This window comes from Takifugu rubripes, chromosome 6 (genome assembly GCF_901000725.2).
Source record: "Takifugu rubripes chromosome 6, fTakRub1.2, whole genome shotgun sequence".
Classification (NCBI taxonomy): Eukaryota; Metazoa; Chordata; class Actinopteri; order Tetraodontiformes; family Tetraodontidae; genus Takifugu; species Takifugu rubripes.
In genome coordinates this window covers 6,977,364-7,004,144 of record NC_042290.1, presented here as the reverse complement: position 1 = coordinate 7,004,144, position 26,781 = coordinate 6,977,364, and the positions used below count along the sequence as shown (strand labels likewise).

The following is a 26,781-nucleotide window of genomic DNA, read 5'->3' as shown; positions in this document are numbered from 1 at the left end:
AGACGCCCGTCACGCCCACGCGAGGCTACGGTGATGTTCAAGCAAAATGTGCGCATAAAACGACAAGAACTATGAGATTCAAGGGCGATAGAATGAAAGAATTAAGGACGTCGCGGGCAGTTAACGACCGCCAAGCGGCGCGCACTAAAATCCCCTTTTAGCGGCAAACGTGGAGTCAGCGACATTCATCGGCTCTCCGAAGACCGTTAGGTGCACCAAAGCTCTAGATTCACGGACACTCACCCATAGCTCTGACCCCCAGCTCATGGTTTCAGTGCGTCCTCGCAATAATCCACAACTCCTACGAGGTGTTTTTCCGCGCACACAGCTGCAGACGTGACGGTAGCCTTTTTTGGTACTCGCCTGTAAAACGGGGAGGGTAATAAAAAAAAATGGGGGGGGAGCACTCCTCTGGTCGTATTTTTTCAACGTCTCATCCTGTCTGATACAAAATGGCCAGAAGCTGCAGCGTAATGTTCCGACGAGAGGAGGCTTCGCTATATGCAGAGCGCGGGCACCCGCCTCGACCCGGTGACAGCTGCTGCTGGGAGCGCGCACGCAGGAGGACGGAAAGACTGTTCTGCGGGGGGCGCCGCTGCGGGGGTGGGCGACAAAGGCTTTCGCGAATATCAGGCCCGGCTTACTCGCTCCAGCCCGGGACGGACGGAGGGGCGTGCTGCCGGAGGTGGGGGGGTGCGGGGTCTGGAGAGGTCAGAACCCGTCGCAGATGTTGCATTGAGCGGCCCCTGCACCGCCTCCTCCAGAGTGGGACTGCTGAGCACCCACCCTGGCTTCTGCTCCCCTCTCTTCAGACCTGAAGTGACGGTGCGGGCCTTTGAAAACACCGGATGGGGCCACAGGAGCCACAAGCCTGCGCATACGGAGCGAATGTGGGTTTGAGCAGCCTGCAGAAGCACAAATGCAACAAAATAAGAGTAATCTAAGAACACGTGCTCTAAAATACAGGCATACCTTGCAAAGTTAAAAAAAAAGGTAGAAGTTAAAAAAAAACCCACTCATATCCATAAAAGGATACATTTCGTATAGAAAAAATACAACGAACAGTTAAACTCTTGAGAATAAAGTCTCCATTCTGGGAGAGGAAACAGTCCGTAAATAAATTGTTCACATGTGGCTGTATTTATCTTGCATAAACCTACACTGTCTCCAAAGCAACGTGCAATCCACCAACAAACAAGCAAGCGTTTAAAAAAAAAAAGAAATCACTGTTAAATGTGACCTGAAATGTGCTTTAGTACTTGGGCTCCGAAATCTGCTCCAGCCACCAATACATCTGATGTGAAGAAGGTAAAGAGCGGGTACTGTCCCGGTACATTTAGGATAAGGTCGTTACGATGGTAATTGTTGTTGATCATTTAAATAAACGTTTGCAGGTCGAGCGTTGTTGCTTTGCCGATACTGACATCTAGTGGTCAGTTTGGGGATTGCGCACACTAAAGAAGTCCGCAAAGAGAAGCGACGCAAACTGCTGCTGTTACAAATATCCGACTACTGTCATGTTCAGAGCAAGTTGATCAAAAACACTCATGGGTTGTTGAACCTCATGTTAAACTTGATTTCCCCCCCCCCCCCCCTTTTTTTTGGACCATGGTATTTGTGCGTCCGTCTGTAACCATATTTATGCTTTGAATCAGAGATACATGGAATTCGGTCACTTCACCAGAAGAGGGCGCTGTTCATTCAATTGTCTACATAATGTATGAAATAACGTCTCATCCATTTAGGTCACTTCAACATAGTTTTACATCAAAACTTTATTTTTATGGTTGATTTCAGGTTTTTACTCACCTTCCAGCTTTGACAGTCTCTCAAATTTATACCCCAAACATCGATACCATTGTCATGACTTCTAATATATGGACTTTACCTAAACCAAGACCATAATCTTCAAACATATAATTTCTGAAGGAGATGTCCTGAAAGAAGAGGTGCAGCTGAGTGGAGGCTGAGCATCTTTACTGTTTGCTAAATGCCTTGTAGTCTCAACATGCAGAGCAGGTTCAACTGGTTGCAGCCACCACAATTGTGAAAAGAGAGTAATAAAACAAATAACACTGCAGTTTAGTTTTGACATTAAGGCTCAGTTTTGCAGTTATAAGAGTCTAAAATTCTCCCTGATAATTTTCACAGAAATCTAACGTAATCGGCACATTAATACATGAAAAAGCAGCCCAGAGAAGAGGTTTCCCACTGTAGCGCATCAACAATCAACAAACACAAGCAAAACCCTGCAAATAGCCTCAGATTTACTTTGGTTCTTAGAGCTCACAATGATAGCCATTTTCTAAGAAGAGTAATAGTATCTATTTATCCACAATTCACAAATAGCTCACTGAACTCATCTGTTTAACTTCTTCACAACATTTGAACATCAAAGAAAAATGCCAAAGAAAAAGGCAGCCGTTTCAACATTTATGATCCTTAATCCGAAGAACACAAGAACATGTCTCACGTGGTGGTTTTACGTTCAACAAAGCAGTTTGTGCAGGTAAATCTTTGGGAATTTTCAGTCTCACGTCTGTGGTTTGTACAATCAGAGGGTCTGATGGTTTTCCAGCAGGAGAGAAAGTTCCCAACTGGATCAGGGAGATAAATTTACAATCGAAAAAAAGTGATTTTATGGACATTTCGTTTTAATACGAAGTGAAATTGGTGAAAAATGTGTGGCATTTTCCCACAGGAAATTTGAGAATAAAACTCAACAGTGTTGTCTTTCCATAAATCACAAACTATTAAACTCTGCAAACTGCCAAAATTACAGATTCAAAAATCTGGGGAAAGGGATCACTGCGCTAATTAAATCAGGATCCATCACGGATCGTACCTAATCTTCCAAATCGTATCATGCACAGCTCCTCAACATGGAAGAACCCTTCTATCTGGAGCCTTGTGGCTAGTGTCAGATTAAACTGGATTATCGCTGCTAAACCAATTAGAAATGTTGTTCGGTAATCGGATGTCGAGGTAACCCTCTGGAGAGGATGGCTGACCCCCTGGGTGAAGAAATGAAATCAAAATTTGGCGCTTCCCACCAACTGATGTTGGGGAATTCTGCGGCCAGAGCCAACTCGGATGAATTAAGATTCCAGCCGCCGGACTGTGGTCAAGAAACCGGAAATGAGGAGGAGGAGGCAGCCAATCAGCGCTCGGCTCCGCCCCGCGGTGCCATTTAGCAACAGATGAGCCGCGCGACGCCCTCCTTTAGGGACGTTCACCAGGGCTGACTGAGGGAAACATCCGCCTGGGTTATGTTTGTCAGGCTTGCCTGGGTGTTTTCTCAGTCTCTCGGGGCCTAGCCGGGCAACGATTTAGCAGCTTCCCTTCCCAGACACGCGTCCACGTCGCTGATTCTTCCCCCCTTCCCCCGTTATGGATGTGCTGTGGATGATAGCGCTGCTGGCGATCCCGTTCCTGATGTTCGCCAGCAGCACGTTTGTTTTCTATTTCAAAAAGTTCTTCTACGTGGCGTGGATGATGCTTCTGGCCGTGGTGGCCATCCCCCTGTGCATATTGAAAAGTGGAGGCAGGGACATTGAGAACATGAGGTGAGTTTTTCTTTTTGTTTGTTTGCGTCTTTCCTCTGATAGCGCTGTCTGACAGCTAGCTAACGCCGACATGCTAGCTGGCTATTGCTAATAGCAGCGGTGTGTTTAATGTTCACATTAGGGTCACTAGAAACACAATCATGCTCAAGATTCATGCTTTGCCAGCACTTTGGCGATATAAAGCTCGGGGAACTTTTTTTCCTTTATTGTTTGTCCTTGAGACAACGTGACAAACTTGCATTAAATAACTAGTAACTTGTTTCTATTTTAATCAGAAATGTTAGCGTTAGCTACCGCGATACGCTGAGATAGTAACGTGTTCCTGTCGCTGTAAAAATCCTAATATTGGTTTTTCATGTGCACTTATCATAATCACACATTCCCACTGTTTCTTTCGTTGAAAGCATACAAGCATTAGACGGTGGCAGTTCTCTCTTCTGCAGATGTGTGCTAACTTTTACAATTTGATCTAATTTTCTTTCAAATGTTGTACTTTACAGAATCAATAATGATCCCCAGAGTTGTAATTTCTTTCTTGATTCATGTTCATCATGGCTAAACAACTCGACACAATAGCGGGGCACTACGTTTTCTTTAATGTATGTGATGCTTTCCATGTTCAGCACTGTTTATTCTTGAAGGAAGCATAGATGAATCGAATGTAACCGTGTATTGGAGTGTTGTTAACTGAATGTGCTTTTCATCTCTTCAGTCAACAGAATGGGTAAAAGCAAATAACAGCATTATAGACCAGCGCTACCACAGCCGTAACCGTCTGCTCATTGGCAGATGCAGCTTTAGGAAACGAGCACTTGACCTTTAGGAACACCGACCCATCCACTGTGTTATCTGATCCATGTGAATTGAAATTTAATGCTCCTTTAGTGTCAGCATCCGCTTTACGGGAGGGATTTCGTTGTCGAGGTTATTAAAGAAGGGCGAAGATGGATTGTTGGACGCAAATGGCTGCTTTCCAGTAATTACCTTGAAGTGATGGATGCCAGATGGCTATTTCGCTCTAATTAGAGTTGGATTATAACTGAGCAGATATGGAAATCTGCTGCAGCCTCGTTTGGCCTGGAATGGAAGACGGTATCCTCGGCCGCCACTGCAGCAGCACTGTTCTGCAGGTATGCAAACGAAGGCACCACGTTTGTGCCCATGTAGCCTTTTGTCAGCTCAAAGGTACCGGTAATCTGGACCTGTTGACGGCGATCAAGTGAAGGGATCCGGTCCACGCCTGGGGACCCGTGGATAAGAGTTTTAGATGCATAGTTCAGATTCTGGCCGGCTCGTGATGCACGAAAGAGGCAGCAGCGTGTCAGACATTTGCTGACAGGAGAGCACACAAAGGCTGTTTGCTTCCCAGCTGAGGTGGAGGATGTGAACATGCTGGTCAAATATCTCAAACCGGAGCAAGTTTTCACCCAGGGTTAGACCTAGCATTACTTTAACTCGGGTTCATTGGCTCCATTTAGCTCAAGTTGTGTCTTGTATACTTGGATGAATGGGAGATTACTCAACTAAATAAATGACCTTATCTCCTTTTACACTTCCTATGTGGCGCGAACCTTCTGAACTTTAGTACCTGAGTCAGTATTAGCGCCTTCATCTGCCTGTCTGTCACCTTTTACACACGCCGTTGCTTAAGCCTGTGCCACTATCCAAATCAGCCTCATTCAGACCGGATGTTGAAGCGGGGCGGAGGAAAATCCAGAGTGGCTGTGTCGGAGAATCCAGCCAGTCCATCACATTGCCGCGGAAGAGTCTCCCAGTTGCTGCAACGCTGCTTCGGCCGTTGCATAACAAGTTGCTCTGGCTAGAGCGAACACGTTGTCGCTACACTGTTGTGCAGATAACAAACAGGACAGCGTTCTGGTTTAAAGGTTAAACTTGGTTTATGAGGCTGAACTGGACCAACTGTAACGGCGCAGAGGGCGATCTGGCTGAGGAGGCGTCAGTGGAATGATGGGGAAAATGTTTAATGAGTCAGGAAAAGGTGGATTTTTCTGCTTTTCTTGTTATTGTCTGGCGGAGAGGCTGTGCGTCTTTGCAGCGCTCCTCTGTGTTTACATCAAGCCCGTGCACGTCAAGCACGCGGCGCAGGAATGGAACCTTTCTGGTGTTATAACAGAGAACAGGCGGCTTGCAAAACGCCTTGTTGTGACATCCATGCGCAGTAAAACTCTAAGGCAGGAATGGTTTGAACAAGTTTGAGGACATGAGTCAGTGGCGAGGAGGGGACGCTGGACTGCAGAGATGATGTGGCAGTGATGGAAGACGGGTCAGGCAGTTCGAGGGAAGGACATCGGAGCTGCTGGTTTGCAGAGGAAAGAACAAATCGTTCTCTTTATTGAATGTTCACGGGTTCACAGACTGTTTTAAAGTGTTGGTGTGACCGATGGACACTGTGACACAAGTGTCCCCCAGGAACTGTTTGTTCAGAATTCCAATGAAACAGGACTGATGTCGTGTTGGAGCCGTTTTCCTGTCCAAAGTCCGCTCCGTTGACACGTTAACAGTTGGACCTGGGAACGAGGCTTGTAAACCTGTCCAATCATCTCTCCCTCAGGGTTATCCGCTTCCTGGTCCGCCACGTCAAGTATCTGCTGGGGCTCCGCTTCGAGGTGAGCGGCTGGGAGCACCTGCAGACGGAGGGACCCTACGTGGTCATCTCCAACCACCAGAGCTCCCTCGACGTTTTAGGTGGGTGCCGCCCCGCCGATGGCTGCGGATCCCTGTGACCCACTGAATCAGCAGTCGTTAGAGGACCTGAGCAGTGTTTTAGATCTCCTGTGCTGCCAGGTTAAAGAATGAGTGTATCTCTGATCTGACTTCATTTTCTCACTGTGATTTTATCTTCTCTGATTGCATCTACTGGCGAGGAGTCACAGCACTTTGCACAGTTTATCTCAAGCAATGTGACCCCGATTGGATTAAGATAGATCCTCAAACGCAGAGCAAAATGCATTTATTGGTAAATACGAAGCGCTGGAAATGAGGACATGCTGCAGGACTAAAGATTGCACTCAGCTCTGGGTCGGCCTGCTCCCACTGAGACCGTGTCCTTAGCAAGGTGGCTAATAAACAGGTCATGTGACCGGGCAGCAGCAGATTTACCTCCTGTTCCAGTGGAGGCTCTTTAAACCCTCTTCTGTACGTTTCACTAGTGTGTTTTGAGTGCTGAAGAGGCTCGGGGCCATTATCACTGTGGGAGAGATGCCTCTAATTAGTGCTCAGAACACTTGTGATATAACGTGCCCATGTTGCCATGCCAACTGCTACACCCAGCATTTAAGAGCTGATGAGATGCAGCGAGGGCATGAAACCCCCTCCTCACCCCCGCAGCCAGCGCAGGGTTTCAGACCAGGTCTTGGATTGTTGTTCTTTATTTTAACCCCTATTTGACATCCAAACCTTGATTTGGTGCATTCAACCTTATACGACAGTATATATATTATATATAGTCAAGTATATATAGTCCAGTATATATAGTCCATTATATATAGTCCAGTGGTTTATAGTCCAGTATATATAGTCCAGTGGTTTATAGTCCAGTATATATAGTCCATTATATATAGTCCAGTGGTTTATAGTCCAGTATATATAGTCCAGTTTATATAGTCCAATGGTTTATACTTCAGTATCTACTAAAAATGACTTTCTACTGTGTCCAGGCCTGATGGAGATCTTACCAGACCGCTGCTCTGCCATCGCCAAGAAGGAGCTGATCTATGCCGGCACGGTCGGACTCATTTGCTGGCTGGGCGGTATCGTCTTCATCAACCGGAAAAAGACGAGCGACGCCAAGGGCGTCATGGCGGACACGGCTAAAGTCATGCTGAACGAGCAGGTAACGCGGTGATGTCACTGGTCTCTATCTAAACCTTACGGGTTTAAATCTAGTTCAGGTAAACAGGCTTTTTCCATCTGTCTTTTTTCAGGGATATTAAACCTCAAGATATGAAATCATCGATCATCAAAAGATGAGATGAATAAATCCCCCCCTTTTTTTTATTCCTCAAAACTTTTGTTCTTTGCAGATTCGTCTGTGGGTTTTCCCAGAGGGAACCCGAAACCAGAACGGAGACTTGCTGCCCTTCAAAAAAGGCGCCTTTCATCTGGCAGTACAGGCACAAGTCAGTGCTTTTGATTCTTCTAAAGCAAACATCAAAACACTTTAATCCTCTCAACTTTAATAGTCCAAAAAACCCAACAGAAGTGAGCAACGCCGCCACAAAAGCGCTGATTCTGGACACACGGGGGAGCTAGCATCCTTGTTTGGCACGAGCCGCCCGCGCTCGCTAAACAGATGATGACATGCACAGACATCACTGCTGCTGCTATTATCAAGGAATGCTTAGAACTGATCAGAATAGTTTGGTCTGTTCCCCAATGAATGCTTCCATTGTAATATCTCTGTACGCTCTTTGATTTATTTTCCCCTCCGTCTGTGCGACCGAGGCACACGGCGCATTCCTCGCGCTCGGTAATTCGACCGGGACGCGGCGGCACTTGCGCGACTGCGAGGCTGCGAGGGATTTTTGCTTCTCACCTTTGCACGTCCTCGGGCGTAATCTGTCCACGCCTGCAGGTGGGAGGCCTCTGTTCAAAGGCTAATCTTGGCACATGTCGGGGTCACACACGAGGAACGGATTAAAAAAACATTAAACTGCTAAATGAAATCTGGCAGGAAGGTGAAGAGCTCATTCCAGGGCGCTGAAGATTAATCGTAGCGGAGGAGATATCCTTCCAGAGAGCCCTGCTGCTACTTATTATTGAATGTATAACATTTTCTTTACTCGTATTGGCTCAGAGACGCCTTTCACCATGGAAAAATTGTGCTTTCATCTTCATACACAATGGCTTTGGGTTGTTGGCCTGTAGCGACGGAATATGAGGAATAAAACGTGGGGTTTATGTTCTCACGTTGGCTCTGCCTCACATGCGCGAGCACGGACTGTTTGTATTTTGCTAAGTTACAGCGCAAGCCTTCCCGTAGTACCAGCCAGATGGCGTGGAAGCGGGACAGCCCCCAGGGGGAGCCGCATTTGGCTCGTCCCGTCGGAGGTCTGCTCCGGGGACGGCCCGGAGAGAGCAGCCCCCGTCTTTCCTCGCAGTTGCAGAGGAAGATGGTTCATGTCACGCTAATTGTGTGGGGGAGAATAAGAGAAGCCAGATCAGTCAGTCGGTTAAGGTCTTTTTCTAAAAATAGTAATGAAAGACAAGGAAAATATTTAGAGCCAAATACCCCAAAACTGAAAATCCTGATGCTTCATTCTTTAAAAAAAACCAACCCATGTTTGACCCTCGGTCCTGCTTGCTGGTCTCCAGGTTCCCATCATTCCAGTCGTTTTCTCCTCCTACGGCAACTTTTACCTTCAGAAAGAAAAACAGTTCAAATCAGGTAACTTCAGTCATTCTCTTCACTACTGGTCGGCGTCGTGGGAAACCCCTGAGTTGATGTCTGGTTTATTTTGGTTCCACCTGCACAGGGACCATCAGATTGAAGATCCTTCCAAAGATCGAGACAAAGGGGATGACGCCGGACGACGTATCGTCCCTCTGTGAAAAGTCCTTCCGCCTCATGCGCTCCGCCTTCCTGGACATCTCCGGAACTCGGAGCAACGGGCCGCTGAGGCACTGAACATTTACCACACGCAAGCACCTGCCTCTCCTCTCCTAGACCTCCCCGTTCTCCCACAGGGGGAGACGCGACACCAGTTGAGTTCTGACCACAGACGACAGCCGGTCCTGACCCAGCAGCGGCACCAGCGCCGACGCTGCCCTGCGCGCTGTGAGCGGAGTGACGGACGGCCAAATGAACAGTGTGGATGTGTTGTTGTTCTTCATCGCTTGGACCCGAGCCTCGAGCTCCCACCCTTTTGTCCCTCTCCTCTTGCCATATTTGGACCCTTTCCCACCATTTCCCTCCTCATGCGGCCTTTGTTTCCTTTCTCCATGTCTTTTTTTTTGCCTTCCTTCACTCCACACAACCATCTTCTGGACTGTGTGGAGGTGAAATATTACTGTAGCAGTAAAAAACCACATTAGTTACAGACTGTAACGTCTCCTCATTAGCTCTCATTAGCTTTCAGTGTTAGAACACGCATTCTTTTCAAGTGTCTTTTTAAAAAATCTATTTATTTCTGGGATACTCCTCCTCCTTTCCCCTCCAGTTAAACCTGTTTAAGATGTGTTTGTGCAATGAAATAGTTTAATTTGCCGCTCACCAACTGCTGTGCCATAATGACATCTCTGGATGTTTTAACCATTAGCCCCCCAGTAATAATCTCTACCACCGAGAGAACGTAAATCTTTCTGTACTATTACGAAAGTGAGTAACAGTGTTTTAGTGTCATCGTTCTCATTTATCTTCTGAGGAAATATTAGCTTATTTGAAGGTGTTGGAGAGAAATTTTGGCCTTAATTTTGATCCGGATTTCCGGTTTGTTTTGATTTCCAGTTATTTTGCTACCAGGTCTTACATTTCATGTTGCACACTGCCTACAGTCGGCAAAAAGGCTCCCTGTCACCCATCAAACATCTGCGAATGTATGCCAGCATTCCAAATGCTCTTTTTTATTTTATTTAAAGATATTGTTAAAGTAGATTGTTCTAAATCTAGAAATCTTAGAGACATGAGAGAGATTTTTTTGATACTTGGGGCAGAGCCTGGATACAGATCATTGTTGGCTTCATTTATGATCAGTATGATCAGGAACTCAAGATCCAAACTCATGCTAACCAATCAAATTATGTTTCTTTAAATATATTTATTGCCTTTAAATTTTAGCTGTTGATGTTTTTCTTTAAAGAAACAGTTTGATCGTTCTAAAGTCTGCCAAATTGATAGCTTCCAAATTATTGATTCGATCACACCCTTGGCTCACGTGGAAGAGCGTGTTCAAATATTTGAGGGGTTTTTTTGTTTGTTTTTTACTTGAGTTATTGAGAACTAGCCGTAACCACAGAGAAGCACTTTTCATGCTGACATTAGGTGGGAGGGGAAGACTTTTGGGTTTCTCAGATTTTCACCAAAGCTATTAAAAATGAGTTGCTGGTGGCTTATGATGACAGATGAGAAACTGAGATCCAGCAGAGCTGTGTGTGTGTGTCTGCGTGTGTGTGTCTGCGTGTGTGTGTCTGCGCGCAACTGTGTAAATATGCAAAGATGGTATAGATGCTCGTTATAGTATCTGGTTATTAATACTGAAGATGTAGTGTTCTTGATTTCACTTGTTCAGGGTAAATGTGAACGCCTTTGAAAAGAATAAAGTTTCATTGTTTTTTTTTTTTCTCAAGCGGCAGCCTGGGCTTATCTTTATATTATATCATTTACTTGAATTTGAACTTTTCAATCAGCACTTTTATTTAGAAAACAATGTTACAAAGTATATAAAATGTCTACTGGAGCACTAAGAACTACACGTAACCATAATTTAAATAGATAAATACAGATGTCCGCGTCTGCCCCGGGACCGACGGAGGACACAGCTGCACTGATTCAAAACACACTGACGCAGAAACAAAAGGGGACAGTTTGACCCTCGGATGTCGGGGCGATGGCGTAATGAAGGAATCGACCCTGCCGAGAGGACTGTTGTGAAATCAGGAGACGTACACGGAGCCATGGAAAACCGAGGGACGGCTCGCTTCTGCAGTGACGGCAGCTGTTTGGACGAGAAGATTCTCGCTCTGCTTTTAGTGTCTTCACAGGCTAATTCTCTGGACAGGAACCTGCAAGAAAGAAGAGAAAGTAGACTTTGTTATTGGATTTCTGGGAATAAGGTGTTTGATTTTCTGCAATATTTTGTGGCTTTATGATGAGTACTTGATCACTGGGTCACTCACATGTGCCCAGACGCTCCTCCAGAAAGCCGATCTGCTCGCTGAGGGAGTCGATGCGATCGAGCTGCTGGAAGGAGTGGGACAGTAAGGTGGTTTTCTCCGACAGGCCCTCGTCCAGCGACAGAGGGAAGACGCTGGTGAAGGGGGCCAGCACCATCTGTAGCTTCTATGGAGGGACAGAGCCAACGTTGGACACTGTTTACGCCACAGAGCTGAACTCAGACGCACGTTCCTCAGGTACCTTTTCCAGGAGCTCCACTCTGCTCTTCAGGCTCTGCACCTCCTCTGTAACATTCTCCAGCAGGCCGATCCTTCCACCTGCAGACACCACACAAATGTATCAATGCTTGGAGCCCTGAACACGACCTTAAAGGGAGGTCACCAGAAATAGACTGATCCCTCCCCTCTGTGAACAAGGGTTAAACATCCCTGAAGCAGACACAAAGCGAGCACCCCCCCACCCCGCTTTCTGGCCAGACTTCAGCTCAATCTCTCCCAGATGTAGTCTATTACTGAAGAAAGCGTGAGTTGAGAAACAGGGGGGGCTGGCTGTGACCCCCAGCAGAAGGGTTGATGGAGCTAGAATGGGAGCAAGAGTGTTGGCAGAAAGCGGAGTGAAAACAAAGTCGGGAAAAGGAGACGGGGAGGGAAATAAATGATTGTGCAAATGTTGTTTAACCCTGCGCAGCGGCTTTTGCAGCAGCGTATGTTTGGAGCATTCAAAGCCGGGCTCGCTGCAGCGCCATCCACATCCCTCCGACCTGATTGGAGTCTTGAGCAACGACAGCTCAGCTCGCCTTGCACTTTTGTGCATGTGTCCTCCGCTCTGTCCTTCCTTTAAAACCAAGAATCTGTCATATTTTGGCTGCTCATCCTCATTCTCTCATGTCGCTTTTATGCTGACTCCAGAAAAAGCCCGGAAGGACTGTCATTCGGAGCCAAGCGAGTCAACAGGATTGATGACTAATGTAACCTAGTATGCTGTATTTTATTTTGCAGTAGTTTGAACTTAACCTGCTGTGTGGAGGGAGTTGGAAACAGTTTTCCATGAACATATAGTGAGACTCTACTGTGCCTTTGTGATTCACAGTTTGGTGACTCAAAAGTCCTTTAAGGTTAAGCGATTTGGCAGAAATACGGAGAAGCATTCCTTTTTCAGTTTTCCATTTCTCAAAAAAGCAATAAAGATGAGACGGCATATGAATGGTCAAGTGCCACAATGACAGACACGGAGGAAGGATTGTTATGGTTTTGTTGCTAAGATACAGAAAACACACATGGAAATAGACTCTTCTATCATACGAGGCACAGCAACAGCTTAAACCAATCTAATGAAGCGTATGGAATAAAAAATATATGCAATAGCACCAAAGGCTGAGAGTCTGGTGAGTTCTGTACTTGCAGACCTCGTGGGAACAGACCGAGTCATTAACCAAGTGAAGCGGTCACAGTCTCACCACGGACCAAACCGCAAGACATCTGTCGGGAGTCGGCACCAGTCGCAGTGCATTATTACTCACGGTACGAGTTGAGAGTGGCATAGCGCGTACCAAAAGTAATAATGGGCCGCGAAGCTGGCTAGGTTCTTTTCTTCAGATGCTTTTGCTGCTGTGAGACACGCTGATTACGTCACGCTGTCGAGCACGCGGCTCCACTGCTCATTTACCCGCATCTGCGTGACCACCCACTGGTGTCTGGCTGGTGGACGGAAGAGGGGCGGGCGGAGGAGTAGACGGAATACTTTGGCAGGAACGGCCATCTCCGGTAAGGCTGGAACCTTCTCTGCATGCACATTGATAGCTGCCTAGTGTGTTCACACACGTCTGGGCACATGGCTGCTGCTCCTTGCACTCGTCCACGTCTGGAGCGGGAACAAAGATGTGAGACAACATATTTAAAGACACTCCTGTGGTTGTGCAGGTAAACGCGCACCTGTGTGTTTACCTGTTTGGCATTGATAACCCTTCCAACCAAGTGGACAGGCGCATAGGTTGGGTCGTACACAGGTACCTCCATTCACACATGGTTTCACACACACAGCTGCAAGGGATATTTAAATTGTCACACTTTTTGAGAGATTTTCTTATTTGTTAATGCATTAAACTGTGACACATCTAGTGTGGTTACCGTGGTTGCAGTGGTGGGAGTGAAGTCTCCTCCAGCCGGGGCAACACTCTGGGTAGAAATGTGAAGAGGGTGCCGCTTTGCTCACCTGCCGGTACCTAACTGAGTACGCCGTCCTGCAGAGACAACGAAAGGGAGAGTTTTGAGCTCCGCCATAATCCATCCTTTCTTTCCCACGATCCAAATGGGAATTTGGTGAAATATTGAGACTCCTGAAGCCCAAGAGCGTGTCAGAAATTAGAAAGGAATGGTGGGAGGGAGGAAAGGGGCAGGAGAAGAGCTGCAACGTTAGATCGACATTCTGAGATCTGCAGCCTGCTAAGGCTCTGGTATTTTCTGCTGGCAAGGATAGAGAGGAGGTGATAAACAGAGGTGAGAGCAAAAAGAGAGGGAGATAACGTTAAGAACGTTTAAATTATTTAAACAAACTGAAAAGAATCACCGTGGGATTAAAAGTTTGGAGATCCTGTGTGGGGCCTGTACATACACACGAGCACAAGAATAAAGAAGAAAAAGCGAAAGTGAATTTTAGGTGGCGAGGGAAGAGTTAAATCAAAGATTAAAATGGAAAGAATGTAAGGGGGGACTCAAAAGCATCAGAGCTGGAGAGAGATCGAGAGTGCGTAAGTATAGAAGGAGACGTTGTCCAAAATAAACAGACAGGCAGTCTGTGTGTGCAGGCGATTCATTTCCCATAGTTATACAAACGGCTCGATATTTGGATTTGACCAGACCATGTGTCAACAGCAGCTTAAGGCAAGATATGTCTCTTTTATGTACATGAAACATTCAGTTCTTTTCCTACTGGACTAAACACCTAATGGCGTGAAGATCTGCTGATTCGTGGCCGCGTTCCATTAAACGTACTTGTATGTGCTGCAGAGGCGATGCCCCTGACATAGGGTGATGTAAGGCTTGTGCACCGGCTGGACGTATGACTCTGTTGTCATGACGATGCTGTACCGGACATCTTGGCCGCACACTCTCCTCCTGCAAAACAAAAAGAGTCATGTGAGTAGATGTTGGACCTGATATAATGAATTTTCATAGTATTCTTTGTATGTTTTAATCAACAAATGCTTAAAAAGATTCAAATCAGAGATCACAAAACAATCTGTAATTACTCCCAAATGAGATTACAAGCTGATGTTTGCCCTCATCTTTGGCCTGGTTCTTGGTTCACTTTCTCCACAAAGGCAAGGTGATCGATTGAACCTAAAGAAGGATGCTGATTGTGCTGCACACGGATCTACATGAAGTTGAGCGTCTACACAGCAAGATGTTACCCGTGGGGAGCCATGAACGGCGGAGTGCCCATCACATGGAGAATGAAGAGGTAGGAGGAGAGAAGCAGCGTTTGGTACATCGTCTTTCTTTCCCACGTTCCCTCACTTGCTCTCTCACACAGTGCCAGGAGGATGGTGGAGGGAGGGGGGTATGGGGGGAGACCGAGACAAGGTTCTCCTCAGACCAAGGGTTTGTTTTTCCTCAAGGAGGATGACTCCGGCTACCTGTAACAGAAGGAAAAATCATTGTGCTAAAGCAAAGTTTCAGCACTGTCAGCAGAGTGATCAGTCGTTTTTAATAAAGTTCCCTTGATGAAAAAATGGCCAGCGTCTGGGGCCTTTTCTGCAATCCAATGTTTGTATTTTTAGCTTTAGTACAGTCTTGACTCGAAAATACTCTTCTGGACAGCAGTGAGGTCATTTGTATTGTTGGTGCCTCAAATCTCAAGGCTTAGTTTGCTCTCCATGTGGATTTGCTTGCTAATCTCAAGTGTAGACGCTCAATTATCCAACTAAAAGTAACATTTTGTACAACACAGAGGGCGATTGTAGGGACGGGACATCAGCAGTTTTTAAACTACATCCTAGGTTCCGGTGAGTTACATAAAGGTTAAAGCAACGCTGCCTTTTTTTTTAGGCTAAAAACGGAGGAATAAACAGCAGCACACAGACATCTAAACATTCCACATACTTATGCACCAAACGGAAATTTTTACATCTTGTTGACGAAAGCAAAGTGAACTCTCTCTGACCTGTGTTGCAACTGATTACGACACTGGAAACAGATACAGTAAAAAGACAAAGAACTCTCCCTTTGCAGCAATGTTCCCCCCCGACAGCCTATTTGTACCTGCAGCTATGTTATCTTGCAGGTTTGAATCCTGACTCTAATCCGAACAGGACAGAAACCATTGGGAACCATCTTATAGCTCATTAAAGACAGCTGGGTGTGATCACAGGTTACTGCGCGGTGTCCTAAAGATCCTTCAGTAGTCATGAGGGCGATGTTAAGCCTCGTGGTTTGACAGTTTGCATGTCTCTCTGATCCCCTGCTGGCTCCGTGCCCAGAAAAGAGGACGTGCACTGTTCATTCATACTGGAAGCCACTTTAGAGATGTGTGTGTGTGTGTGTGTGTGTGTGTGTGTGTGTGTGTGTGTGTGTGTGTGTGTGTGTGTGTGTGTGTGTGTGTTGGCTTGTGCATCAATGCTACACCATGTAGAGGTTAGTAATGAGGGAGGTGTGTCTTAAAATGGGTGCTTTAGATTCTAACCTGTAAAAAAAAAAAAAAAAAACTTAAGACACAACTCACTCAAATGGAATGTGTGTGATCAAAGTTTCATGAGTAGTTAATATTTTACAAGTACGTTTTTGACCTACTGACACATTAGTACTGATTGGAGGAGTCGTTCCCTACACACACCACTAGAGGGTAGTAGTTTACAGATTTGCACAAGACGAACGTCCTTCATTCACACTCACGCACGCAGCTACAGGGTCACGCACTAAAAGTAATGGTTCTATTTATAGTAACAATCGCGGGGAAAAAACTACATCAAACAACACGTGCACACAAACAAGAACACACCCACGGGCCACATGCACGGATAAAACCAAATTCCCGTCAGTTGGACAATGAAAACCGTGCCTTTCTACCTCTTAATCCCACCTTAAAAACAGTCACACCGCGGCAGATAGCAGAGAACAGCCTCCGGGGGCATGAACAGACGTCAGTCCCGTTATATTCCAGAGAGTTCAAGTCATAAAACTCCGCTACTGGTCAGTGTTCTCCTCGCACTGTCAGAGAGGCTGCATGGGGGGTGATGGTAGGACCTCCTCCCACTCCTCCAGCTGGGTGTCCCGCAGCCTGCACTGGGTTACCGCGTGCGTGACGTCACCGCCCTTTCCCCCCCTCATTCATGAGCTATTGATACACTTAACATTAACTTCTGACTGCACCAGAGCACTTTGATTTCAGAATACATTCAGGAGTAGATACAACACAACGAAATTGGTTTGAAGCTAAAAGATTCCTGCAGTAATTGTTGGTTTTCTTTACTTCACCAAATTACAGGAAATGTAGTGTCAAAAACTGAAATTTTTACGCACTTTTTTAAGGTTCTGATACTATTTAATCATCTACCTGCAACAATTTCTGTAGATTTTTAGATACCTTAGCTAGTATATTTAATTTATCTGGTTAGTTTTGGTCAGTTCCATTACAAAAACACGCTACCTATGACCTAAAACTAACAATTTTCTACTTCTTTTTATATTTCAAATTAAAGATTGGGTTGTAAGAAGAACAAAAGTACTATACAGCGATCAGTATTTTAATGAACTACTTTTAAAAAGATGACTATAAACTTACCCTGGCTGTTTGGCGCTATCAGGTGCGTGCGCGCGCGCAGGTTCAGCGGCGGCCAGAGGCACGCGCCGCCGTACCCGCAGATTATTGGTGGATTCTCCCATGATGCCGGCGTCTTTTAAAGCGCGAGCTGACGGAGAGACATAAAAAGCCCTGCGATGGATGCGCGCGGTGCTCCCAGTGAGCCGACTGGCGACATGTGAAATGTCCTCGGGCGTTTTCGGTGGCTTTTATGCGCTGCTTCCTGTGGAACGCAGGAATTGGATGTACAATCCCAAACCGGAATTCCTGTGAGTGTTAGCCGCTGATAAAACCCCTCTCCTGCACAAACACTCTCCATCCTGCTCAAACCGCTTTGCGAATCGCATTTTGAAGGATTTTTTTTTTTTCTGCCCCCATCACCCACCCACCCCTCACAGTAGTGCTGCAGACATCTTGAAGGGGCACTGACCTTAGGTTTGGTCACCTCATGGCCCTTTGCTGCTTTGGCAGGGCAGAGGAAATCAAAGGGAGCAGCAGTAGCTGACTGGAGTTATTTGTGTGGGTGTGTGTGTGTGTGTGTGTGCCCATAGGCCCATGTTTACATTGTTTAAGGTGATTAAATCTGTCAAATTGCAGCTTAAGTCCAAACTTTGACATGATAGGAGGGAAGTTTTTTTTTCTTGTTGCTGGTGTTTTTATAGACACGGTCTCTCGCTTTCATACCTAATGTTTATGTACCTCAAATCTAAACATGTTACGCAATCATGTCAGGTGTCTCGCGTCATTGTGTGACTGGGACTATTTTTTGCAGATGGAGTCACAAAGGGAGTAATTAATATCAAGATTTCTCAGGCTCCCACCCCCTCATTTAGCTGTTCCTAACGGGTGTGGCCCTTATTTCAGGTTTTTGACTTCACATTGATGAATGTTCATGTTTATTCTTTAATCACCGGTTACCTGAACCCATATGAGGAAACATTACATGTACACAAGAGAGCTGTGCTTCAGATTCAGGTTTGTTTTTTTTGTACAGAGAAAATTATATACATTTATTTTACACCTGTCCTGTCAATGGATTTTGGTGTTTAGAGTAAGGAGACTCAGATTTTTTACATCTCCTTATCTACACTGAACCAAAAACAGGACTGTCCTCCCACTGCTGGGAGGGCTGATCGTAGACATGCAATTATTGCAGCAGGATGTCTGAATGTTATCATTTTAAAGAGCGAACGCATTTATAATCGTTGCTGTCAGTGCAGCACAGCAGTAAAAATCCCCCCTCCCATTTTAGAACTGCAGCAACCTATACTGTTTGTATATATTCAGATTCAGATTCTCTTTAAAAATGCTTGTTTAGAAAACACAGTAATCATTCATTATCTGAAAGAAACTGCATATAGCAACACAAGTCTGCACCTTACACGTTGGATTGTTGTGCTCAAGATTGCAGAACCGCGCATGATTTGCAAGAAGGTGGTGACGTGATGGAAGTTTGCAACTTTGGCGGAGGCCCGCGCCCATCGAAGGCTGTTCGACGCCCGAAGTGTTCAATCAGTTCACATCACGCCATGTGACGGTCTGATGCAAAGAAAATTCACTTTTAAAGGTTTTTGGTCGTGACATGTAAACAATCTGGCGAGGAGCTCCTTCCAGCATTGTTCTGCCAATCACAAACAAGCAGAGCTGCTGCTAAATGGACCATACACCGCGACTGTTTTTCCAAGTGCTGTTTCAACAACCGGTTCCAAATTCACAAATGGGCTTCAAAGCTCATTTTGATGAGGGGGTGTGTAAAGTGCAGCTGACATCTGAAGTTGCTTCTCCTCTTTATCCTTGAAGCTTGACTCAGGTCAGTCATCTCAGGACAACCAGAACTCTTAGAAGAATGTGCAGCTGGGTGGTGTACAGGTCCGATCTTACAAGTGCATGCTAACTGTGTAAACAGGACTTTAGCAACAGTACTGATAAGTTAAATAATTAAATTGGTGAAAGACAGTTGTACAAATGGTAAATTCTCTTAAAGTTCTTTAGCACCTGCTCCTGGTGGATTCTTTGTGCCTCTAAGATGCTAAATGCATGTTCTGACACTCCCTGAATACAAAGAACAATTAAATCAAAAGAGGCTACGTGCTGAGGCACCATGGGAACGCTTCACTTCGGGGTCGCAGGTGATTGCATATCAGCACGCACCATTATGGCAAATCGCTCAGAGGAGCCAATAGATGCAAAATCATCATGGACTTGTTTGTGTGTTTGTGCATTTGTGTGTACTTTTATGACTGGGAGGGTCCCTCCTTTTTTTTCAGGAGCTATTTTTTTCCTTCTTTGAAAATCAAGACTCCAGCACAATCCAGATTTGTCCCAGAGAAGATGCGGGAGGGGAGGGAGGGGAGAAAATGAAGCATAGCAGCACTTCCTTTTTGAGAGGAAACAGGAAAAGGCTGAGGGAGCGAGATTCAGGAGCCCGCTCCCTCGGAACAATGAAAATCTCACTTTAACAGGAAACGGATATGCGTCAAAGAAGGCCGCCAGATTCTGCTAGAGGGCAGCGGCTGTGACCCTGGACGGGGCAGGGACGAGAGGGACGCTGTGCCCAACAACAGCCCTCTAAAACCACACAGTTTAACCACGGGCTGAATAGTTTTGTGCTGATCTCAAGTAAACACTTAGTAGTTGGAACCACTTCTCTAATGATGTACAGGCGGTAACTTTCTTTAACCATGAACTGCAAATATAAAAGGGAGGAAGTCTCCGCTAGAGCAGCAGGGGACCCGTTGCTCTTAGGGGAGAAAAACTACATCTCTCTGACCACACTAATGACAAGAAATTTGGCATATTGGACAGAAGGTTTAAAAAATCCAGTGCCCCTCCTAATATGGATGGCTTTGTTGCACACCCCTCCCACACCCACCCCCATGTATGCCAGTGTTTTAGAGCCAAGATGCAGCCATCGCCACTAATGGAGGCCTGTGAAGTCAGCAGAATGATTGCCTAACATAAGTGCCGCATGCGGCGATTTGATACTTTAATGTGGCTCTAACAAGTTTTGATGTCTGCGGCGAGGGTGAGTCAGTTGAGACATTACAGCACCCCCCCACCCCCCGCTTTTTCTTGTGAAACTATTATGTCGCCGTAAATACTGCAGCACCGAGACGGATTTCATTTCAGCTCTGCTGATTCACAAGTGAACGAGACGGAGGTGTGTGTGTTCATATGTGTGTGTGTGTTTGTGTGTGTGTGTGTGTGTGTGTGTCCATGCTGAACAACCAAACAGGATATCCTGATGCCCAAGGCCTGTCGCTAACATCGCTCCCCTGTCACCCTTGAGCATAAGGCCGAGCTGAGGCATGCGTTTCTGCGAAGCCTTTGTTCCAGAGCTCCCTGCTTTTGCTGTTTCACTTGAAGGTGTCCTTTCAAACTGCATTAATCAAAGCTCAGGCCAGCGCACTAAAATATCCCTAAATAAATTTGTATAACAGTATGCGAGGGCATGTTGCTGTATCCTGCTCAGTGGCCTCTCCTTTGCACAGTGGTTCCCTTTTCCTGCTTCCAACTCTGCTTGTCAGACTGCCATCAACAATGTGGTGAGACTTGAGGGGGGGTTACAAAAAAAAGCTCTCAGACCCTCCAGTCTGATTGGCTTATTTAATATACTAATTGAATTCTCCAGCTCTGATTCTAACAGTGAACATGTCAAATCTGAGATTTATAGTTTGATAAATTGATAATGTTCTTTCCATACATCCATCTTGTGCTAACTGCTGCTCCCCCACAGAGGTCCTGGGGGCTGCTTGAGCCCATCCCAGCGGTCATTAGACGACAGGCGGGAAAACACCTTGGGCAGGTTGCCTGTCCATCACAGCCGGTCCCCCACTATTACACATTTCCTCATCTCATGGAGAGTTCACAGAGGTCCACCATGGATGCAAATATTTCCATCTGCAAAATGTATTCTGAGTGCAATCTGAGTATATTTTAAATCCTTGTCCCTCACGACACATGTTAAGAATTTAGATTTAAGTCAATATGTGCAAGAGGTTTGACGCTCCTCGCCCCAAAAAGAAACATCTTTAATGGCAGAATCCCGGATTTGGCAGCATTGGGACGGAATAATGGAGGTGGCTTACCGCATTTTATACTCCCGAGCTTTGAAAATGTCTGACGTTTCAAATGAAAACATTTATATCTGAGGCACGGCAGTCGGGTGTTCTGACGGCTCGGTTCGTATACACATTTCCTCCTCAGCGCTCTTCGTTGTCAGGCTGGGAAACGACAACAATCGGCCTAATTTAAAAGGTGAGTGTACGAGAAGTTCAGGCAATCCGAGCGTGTCTCGGGAAGTTTCTTTGACCCCGTTACCCCCCCCCCCCCCCCCCCCCCCCCCCTTTGTCTGCACATAATCAACCTACCTGCAGCAAATGGGAAAGCTGATTTTATAGAGTGTTGATGGGAATTAGCATTCCCACATCTGCAGGGAAAAGGGTTTGTGGCACACTGTTGGATGGATTGACAATAAATTCAGTTGAAAATATCCAGCAACATCATCAGATTACATCTTTGACCAGAAAGTTGTATCATGATGCTGTTTTTCTTGCTAATAGAATTGATTATATTATAATTAACTGTGATAACCCAGAAGGTTTTCATCCCACTTTCAAAGAAGTCTCATATCTTCTCATCTTTATTCAAAGTGACTGATATTTTACAGCTATAATATTTCTGCAGTGAAGGGTTTAAATGTAAATACAATATAAATTATCTGTATATGGAGGACAACCCATAACCCCCCTTTTTTACTACAGTTCCAGTCACTTCCAGCTTGGTTTTCAGTGTTGTGGCAGCATACCTGCAGACAGCAGGGCTCAAATCCACAGTTGCAAATCAAACTGGCCTCTGAGAGGCTGTTGCCAGTTTAATAACCAGAGAGAGGGCACAAAGGTGATTTACAGCACCTCCTATGAGGAGCAATGTTATGGCAGCAGGCTGGAGCTGAAGCAGTCGAGGAGCCTGGGATCAGTTCCCAGACTAGCATGAAGAGGTGGTATACTCATATCTGTCATCTTATATTTCCTTTTGAAGTTCAAATATAAACCCATGGCCTGAGAAGAATGAGGCCTTCTCAAATGTTATCTTACTATGCTGTAACTATTACGCTGCTAAAACCTACATTTTCCACTATATCAGATGGATCCACAGATGGTAGATCTTGTTTTCCAGCTTCGGATTTCCACATAGTTTGAAACAAAAGCCAGAGCTGAGGGGAGCTTTATGCTCAGCCCGACTGCTGTCACAATATAGCTTTATTGATACTGATGTTGTCTTAGCGGCAGTTTAGCAGTGCAGGCCTGTCGTGAAGCACTACTCAACTGTTGCACCGAGAGAACTTGTTAGTGGACCGCAGAAGGAATACCAGTCCAAGAGTCTTAATGATCTGCTCGTTAAGCACACATCTACTGTAGCTCACTAACTGAGCACAGATGGGCGAGAAGCAGTAATGTTGTGTCAGACGGTGACCGTGGAGATTTATGTCAATCCAAACCTGAGCCTATAGAAGCGAGGGCAGCCGTCTCAACGTTACAACTATTTGATCTCTGATCTGTCTCTGCTTCTACCTGAGCTCCAAAGGAGAAAAAATATATACGTGCATTCTTTTTGTGCTACTATACAAGCAAAAAACTAGCATGTTTAAAAAATATTAATAATAAAAAATGGCTGCTCTCTGACATAGTTTACAGCTACTGCCTGCTGCCGCATGGCAGCTTTATGAGGCACAGCGCTCCCATAATGATGTTAAGAGATGTAAGCAGTGAGCCGCTAATGTGCCCACAAAATGTAGCTTACATGGCCCGATTAACAAACTGTAACTCCACCGCTGAGGGCATTAAAAAAGCAAGATTGGAGGTGCAGTGGAGCAGAGTCCCGTAATAAATATACATTATTTTGATCTCTAAAGAGACATTGCAGAAAGATGGATGCTTTATGAACTGTTAAAAAAAAATAAAGAAATTCCATTTCACAAGTGATTAGACGAGGCTCGAGAGGATTTAGGGACATTGAACTGAAGAATTCCAGTTCTAATCATCTCAGATAGTTCATAAATACATACTAGAGTCTCGTTGATTACATCAAATGTGGGTGTGTCTTACACTGAATTCTTGATAATTGCTGATTTTCCTGCCAAAGCCAGTGGGTGCTGTGTCCAGGGAAGTATGCACAAATTCCTCATTGGTTCGGTCAGCAACCCTGATTTGGCTTCATAGTAACACCAAGCAATTTCCAAATGTCACCAATGATTATGAGCATTCCCGAGAGGTTGTCAGCCTGGATTTGGACAAGGTTTTCCATGTTCTACCTCAAATCCCCGGGCTGCTGACTGTAGTTTCCTAGAGTCATTAGCAAGGCCAAGGCCTTTGCTGGAGAAAAGTGGTGGGCTTCCGGATGTCTGTCTGCGGAGATCTGGGCAACATTTAGACGTCCCAGGAGAGGTATGCCCATTTTCCAATAAAGAGTGTTTGTGAGCGCAGCACGACTGGAATCCTGGCCTCACCTATCCCACACAATAGATGCGCATCAGTAAATGTACCGGTTCCTAAATTTGTGTAAGATTTGTAACCCTTATGATGAATTCAGAGTTTATTGTAATACTCAGACATGCAATTCTTCAAGTAAACTCATCTACACCTACATGCTTCCTTCCTTTTGGGGTTTGATTGTTTGTGTGTCATTGTTCTGGGACTGCAGGGTTTTGGTATGTCTCTGGACCCCTGCATGAGACAAGGACAGACCCGCAACAGGATGTGAGGCGGGTGTGGTATGCTAGTGTTCTCATTCTTTCGGAGACCATTAGAAACAGGACATGCAAGGCTGTTAGGGAACCATTTTGCATATGATTGAATGTGCTTCCATTTTGAAAGCGAACGTTATGGTGAGGACCTTGAGGTTCTCATTGAGACCTTCTCTCCAGTCGTTATTCATTCATAAACATGACAACAACCACACCCGGTGGCATTTCCCACCCCTGGACACTCCAGCCGCGGGCTGATGAACTTGTTTTGAATTCCTAAACCTCCTGACAGGAACTACATTCCGAGCTTTTGCTTTAACAAAGAGAGGAACTGATGTGAGAGCGCTTCCTGCAGACTCCCCTCTGAATTTATCTCAATCCTGCAGACCCGTTTGCCCACACCTCCCATTTGTGCCCCCCCCACCCCCACCCCCACCCCCACCCCATCGAATGCAAAGAAAAACCAGCAAATTCAGCGCCCCAGGCTTTGCATGATGTTCAATTAACTCCATCATTTAACAAAACAAAACAAAACCAAACACACATTTTGCACCCTTTGGCTTTTCTCGTTCTTTCACTCGAAACCAACCTGGTTGTAATTATCTGCGCGTCTGGCCTGGACCCGGAGTTCTCCGCCCTTTGTGCGCGTTCATGTAGGTGTGTTGCTGTGGTTAGGTGAAGGATACATTTGTGTGTTTGCTGCTCGTTCCAATGCAAACCTGCTGTGACCCCTGACCTCTGACTCATATGGTGTTGTAATGCTGGGATGCTGGGCAAAAATCAAAGCTGCAGGAAGCTGCCTGACGGCTGCTACAGTCTCCAAAAATGTTCATACTGTGATTGAATTTTTAATGGAAATCTTCAGCAGTTTTCTGGGTAATAATAGCCCTTTTTTCCTCCCACAGCAGCCACCAATACCGTTGGCTGCAAGGTGAATGACACTTAAGTACTATTAATCAGATCGTAAAGGACCATGAAGCGTTTAGCAAAACCTTTAAGACTCGGGACTTGTTGATGTAATGATTCTTACTTTAGGGGTGGGAGACAGGAAGAGCCATCCAGTCTCTGACTCAATCTCCAGAAGCAGATCTTCCGGTTGTCGGGCGCTTCCCTGCCTTAACGTTACAATAATATGTGCGTCAGGGTGCCGGCTGATAGATGAGGAGATGAACAGGAGTGAAGGGTGGGAGAAAAACTGGAGAAAACCCGCACTGTGCAGTGGTAAAATAAGAAATTAAACGATATTGAGGAGCCCATAGTCAGGGGGAACGGGAAGGGGGGGGGGTGGTCTGTTTTGGCAGTAATTTTGTCTGCCGAAGCTTCTGTTTGGATTTCGGCGGGGGGTGGGGGGGTGACGTTCCCACATTGACCTGCGTATGTGACTTGTACTGCAAAGAGATAGCAGATGAACACCGGGTCTATATTTCCCAGCAGGAGGTAATCGGGCGTGCAGGACGAGCACGCTGACAGTTTATTTTGACCCTAACTTAACAAAAATAAATTCGATTCTTGCTCAGCCACGAGGGGTCTGGATTGGGTTGCATCAAGGGAACAGGAATAAAAACAGGCCGGCTGACTGGTTCCAGAGGGCTTGTTTCAGATTTTCATGTTCTCTCTTAATCATCCATGTAGGTCTGTCACTGGCACCGCCTGCACTCTCCCCAGTGTGTCACGTAAGTGTAGCCCCCCCAAAACTCAACAAAGTGCTGACATTTCATAAAAGGAAAACCTGCTCCCTTTAATCACATGCGTGCAGGCAAAAACTCTTAAAGCCCTGCGTTCACTATCGTGAAATGTAAAGCCAGCTAATGCGTGGGACATCGGACCTCAAGAGAGCACCCCCTCCCTCGGCTCCTAGCCAGGGCAGTGCAGCGAGGTCCTCCCTTCTCAGCTTTTTTTTTCTCCACAGGCCCATCCGTCTTCCTAGAGAGGCTGTCAGTGTTCCTGCAGGAACTTATCAGCTTGAAAAATGACCCAAATCTCAGCTGAAACGGCGCCGCTGGAGGCTACCGGGTACCAACCACGTTGCTTCTACAAATGTTGCTTTTATCTAAACAATAACTCAACTAATGCATGAAAATAATATAACCCTCCTCTCTTTTCTATCCCCAACCCATATAAAATAACATGGTTGTATTTTTAAGACGTTTCCCTTACAACCCTGTAAAATTACATTTATGTGTATGTTAATAATTTCCAAAACCATGAATTATACTTGCAAGCACAGATTTGTCCAAGATGGAGAGTTGACCAGTGTGTGTGTGTGTGTGTGTGTGTGTTTGGAAGGAGCAGAGAGGTCCAGATGTGCACGCGCACAAACGGAGTCTGACCGTTGAGCTCTTATCTGCGTCTGCCTGGAGTCACTTTCACAGTTCAATCAGCGTTCTGATTGTGACTTTATTATCTCCTGTTTGCGTCGGTGTAAAGGTGGGGGGGAGGAGGGTCAAAGGGCAAAGGAGGTCGAGTGAATGAAAAGGATTCCCACAGCTGTCAGGTATAAAGTTAGCAGATGGGGTTTACCAACAGCTTGTCCTCCATCTTCTTCAACAATTATCTTTTATCTCAGAGCCAAGTCGTTCTCATCCATCTCGACCTTACAGCTGTTAGTGGCTAACTGATGCATTGTGGGTGCTTAACCCTTGTCAGTTTACGGCGGCGGTTTGACGTTTCCCCTTTCCCCTCTTTCTTTCGGCTCGGTGCTTTCAATGTTTGAGAGAACATTTGAGAGAACCTTTCCCAACATGGCTCACGCACATGTTGGCCTCCTGCTCGCCAACGTGTGCGATCTGTCAAATCAGAGCGCTCTCTGCTGCTGCGGCTGA

The 26,781-nt window shown here is 45.8% G+C and overlaps 3 protein-coding genes and 1 non-coding gene across 13 annotated transcripts in view; 1 reads left to right on the top strand and 3 right to left on the bottom strand.

Annotated features, from left to right (window-relative positions):
* Positions 1–657, bottom strand: part of fnbp1b (formin binding protein 1b) — a 35,865-nt gene extending 35,208 nt beyond the window's left edge. For 7 of the 9 annotated variants that reach the window (XM_011604688.2, XM_029837102.1, XM_029837105.1 and 4 more), the window contains exon 1: positions 244–453. In XM_011604688.2, coding sequence (XP_011602990.1) covers positions 244–267 — 24 coding nt within the window. In that variant the 5' untranslated portion in view covers positions 268–453. Of the gene's footprint in view, positions 1–243 lie in introns of all 9 variants that reach the window. The other 2 variants (XM_029837101.1, XM_029837104.1) reach the window with 2 other exon arrangements.
* A 2,535-nt stretch (positions 658–3,192) lies between these two features.
* On the top strand, positions 3,193–10,867 carry agpat2 (1-acylglycerol-3-phosphate O-acyltransferase 2 (lysophosphatidic acid acyltransferase, beta)). The gene is made up of 6 exons (XM_003965313.3): positions 3,193–3,566; positions 6,139–6,272; positions 7,244–7,419; positions 7,610–7,705; positions 8,901–8,973; positions 9,062–10,867. The coding sequence occupies exons 1-6, from the start codon at positions 3,391–3,393 to the stop codon at positions 9,211–9,213; spliced, it is 807 nt and encodes a 268-aa protein (XP_003965362.1). The 5' UTR covers positions 3,193–3,390; the 3' UTR covers positions 9,214–10,867.
* On the bottom strand, positions 10,502–17,380 carry egfl7 (EGF-like-domain, multiple 7). Of its 2 annotated transcripts, none has more exons than XM_029837337.1 (9): positions 17,197–17,380; positions 14,828–15,052; positions 14,409–14,531; positions 13,545–13,657; positions 13,350–13,457; positions 13,084–13,278; positions 11,659–11,735; positions 11,421–11,583; positions 10,502–11,306 (listed from the first exon to the last, which is right to left on the bottom strand). In XM_029837337.1, the coding sequence occupies exons 2-9, from the start codon at positions 14,905–14,907 to the stop codon at positions 11,287–11,289; spliced, it is 879 nt and encodes a 292-aa protein (XP_029693197.1). In that variant the 5' UTR covers positions 14,908–15,052; positions 17,197–17,380; the 3' UTR covers positions 10,502–11,286. The 2 variants fall into 2 exon arrangements, with proteins under 2 accessions (XP_029693197.1, XP_029693198.1); XM_029837338.1 differs by having other exon boundaries at positions 13,362–13,457; positions 17,197–17,376.
* mir126 (microRNA mir-126) lies at positions 12,924–12,986 on the bottom strand. Its single transcript, NR_105308.1, has one exon. It is a non-coding gene; the product is annotated as a microRNA mir-126 (primary transcript).
* Positions 17,381–26,781: the final 9,401 nt, after the last annotated feature.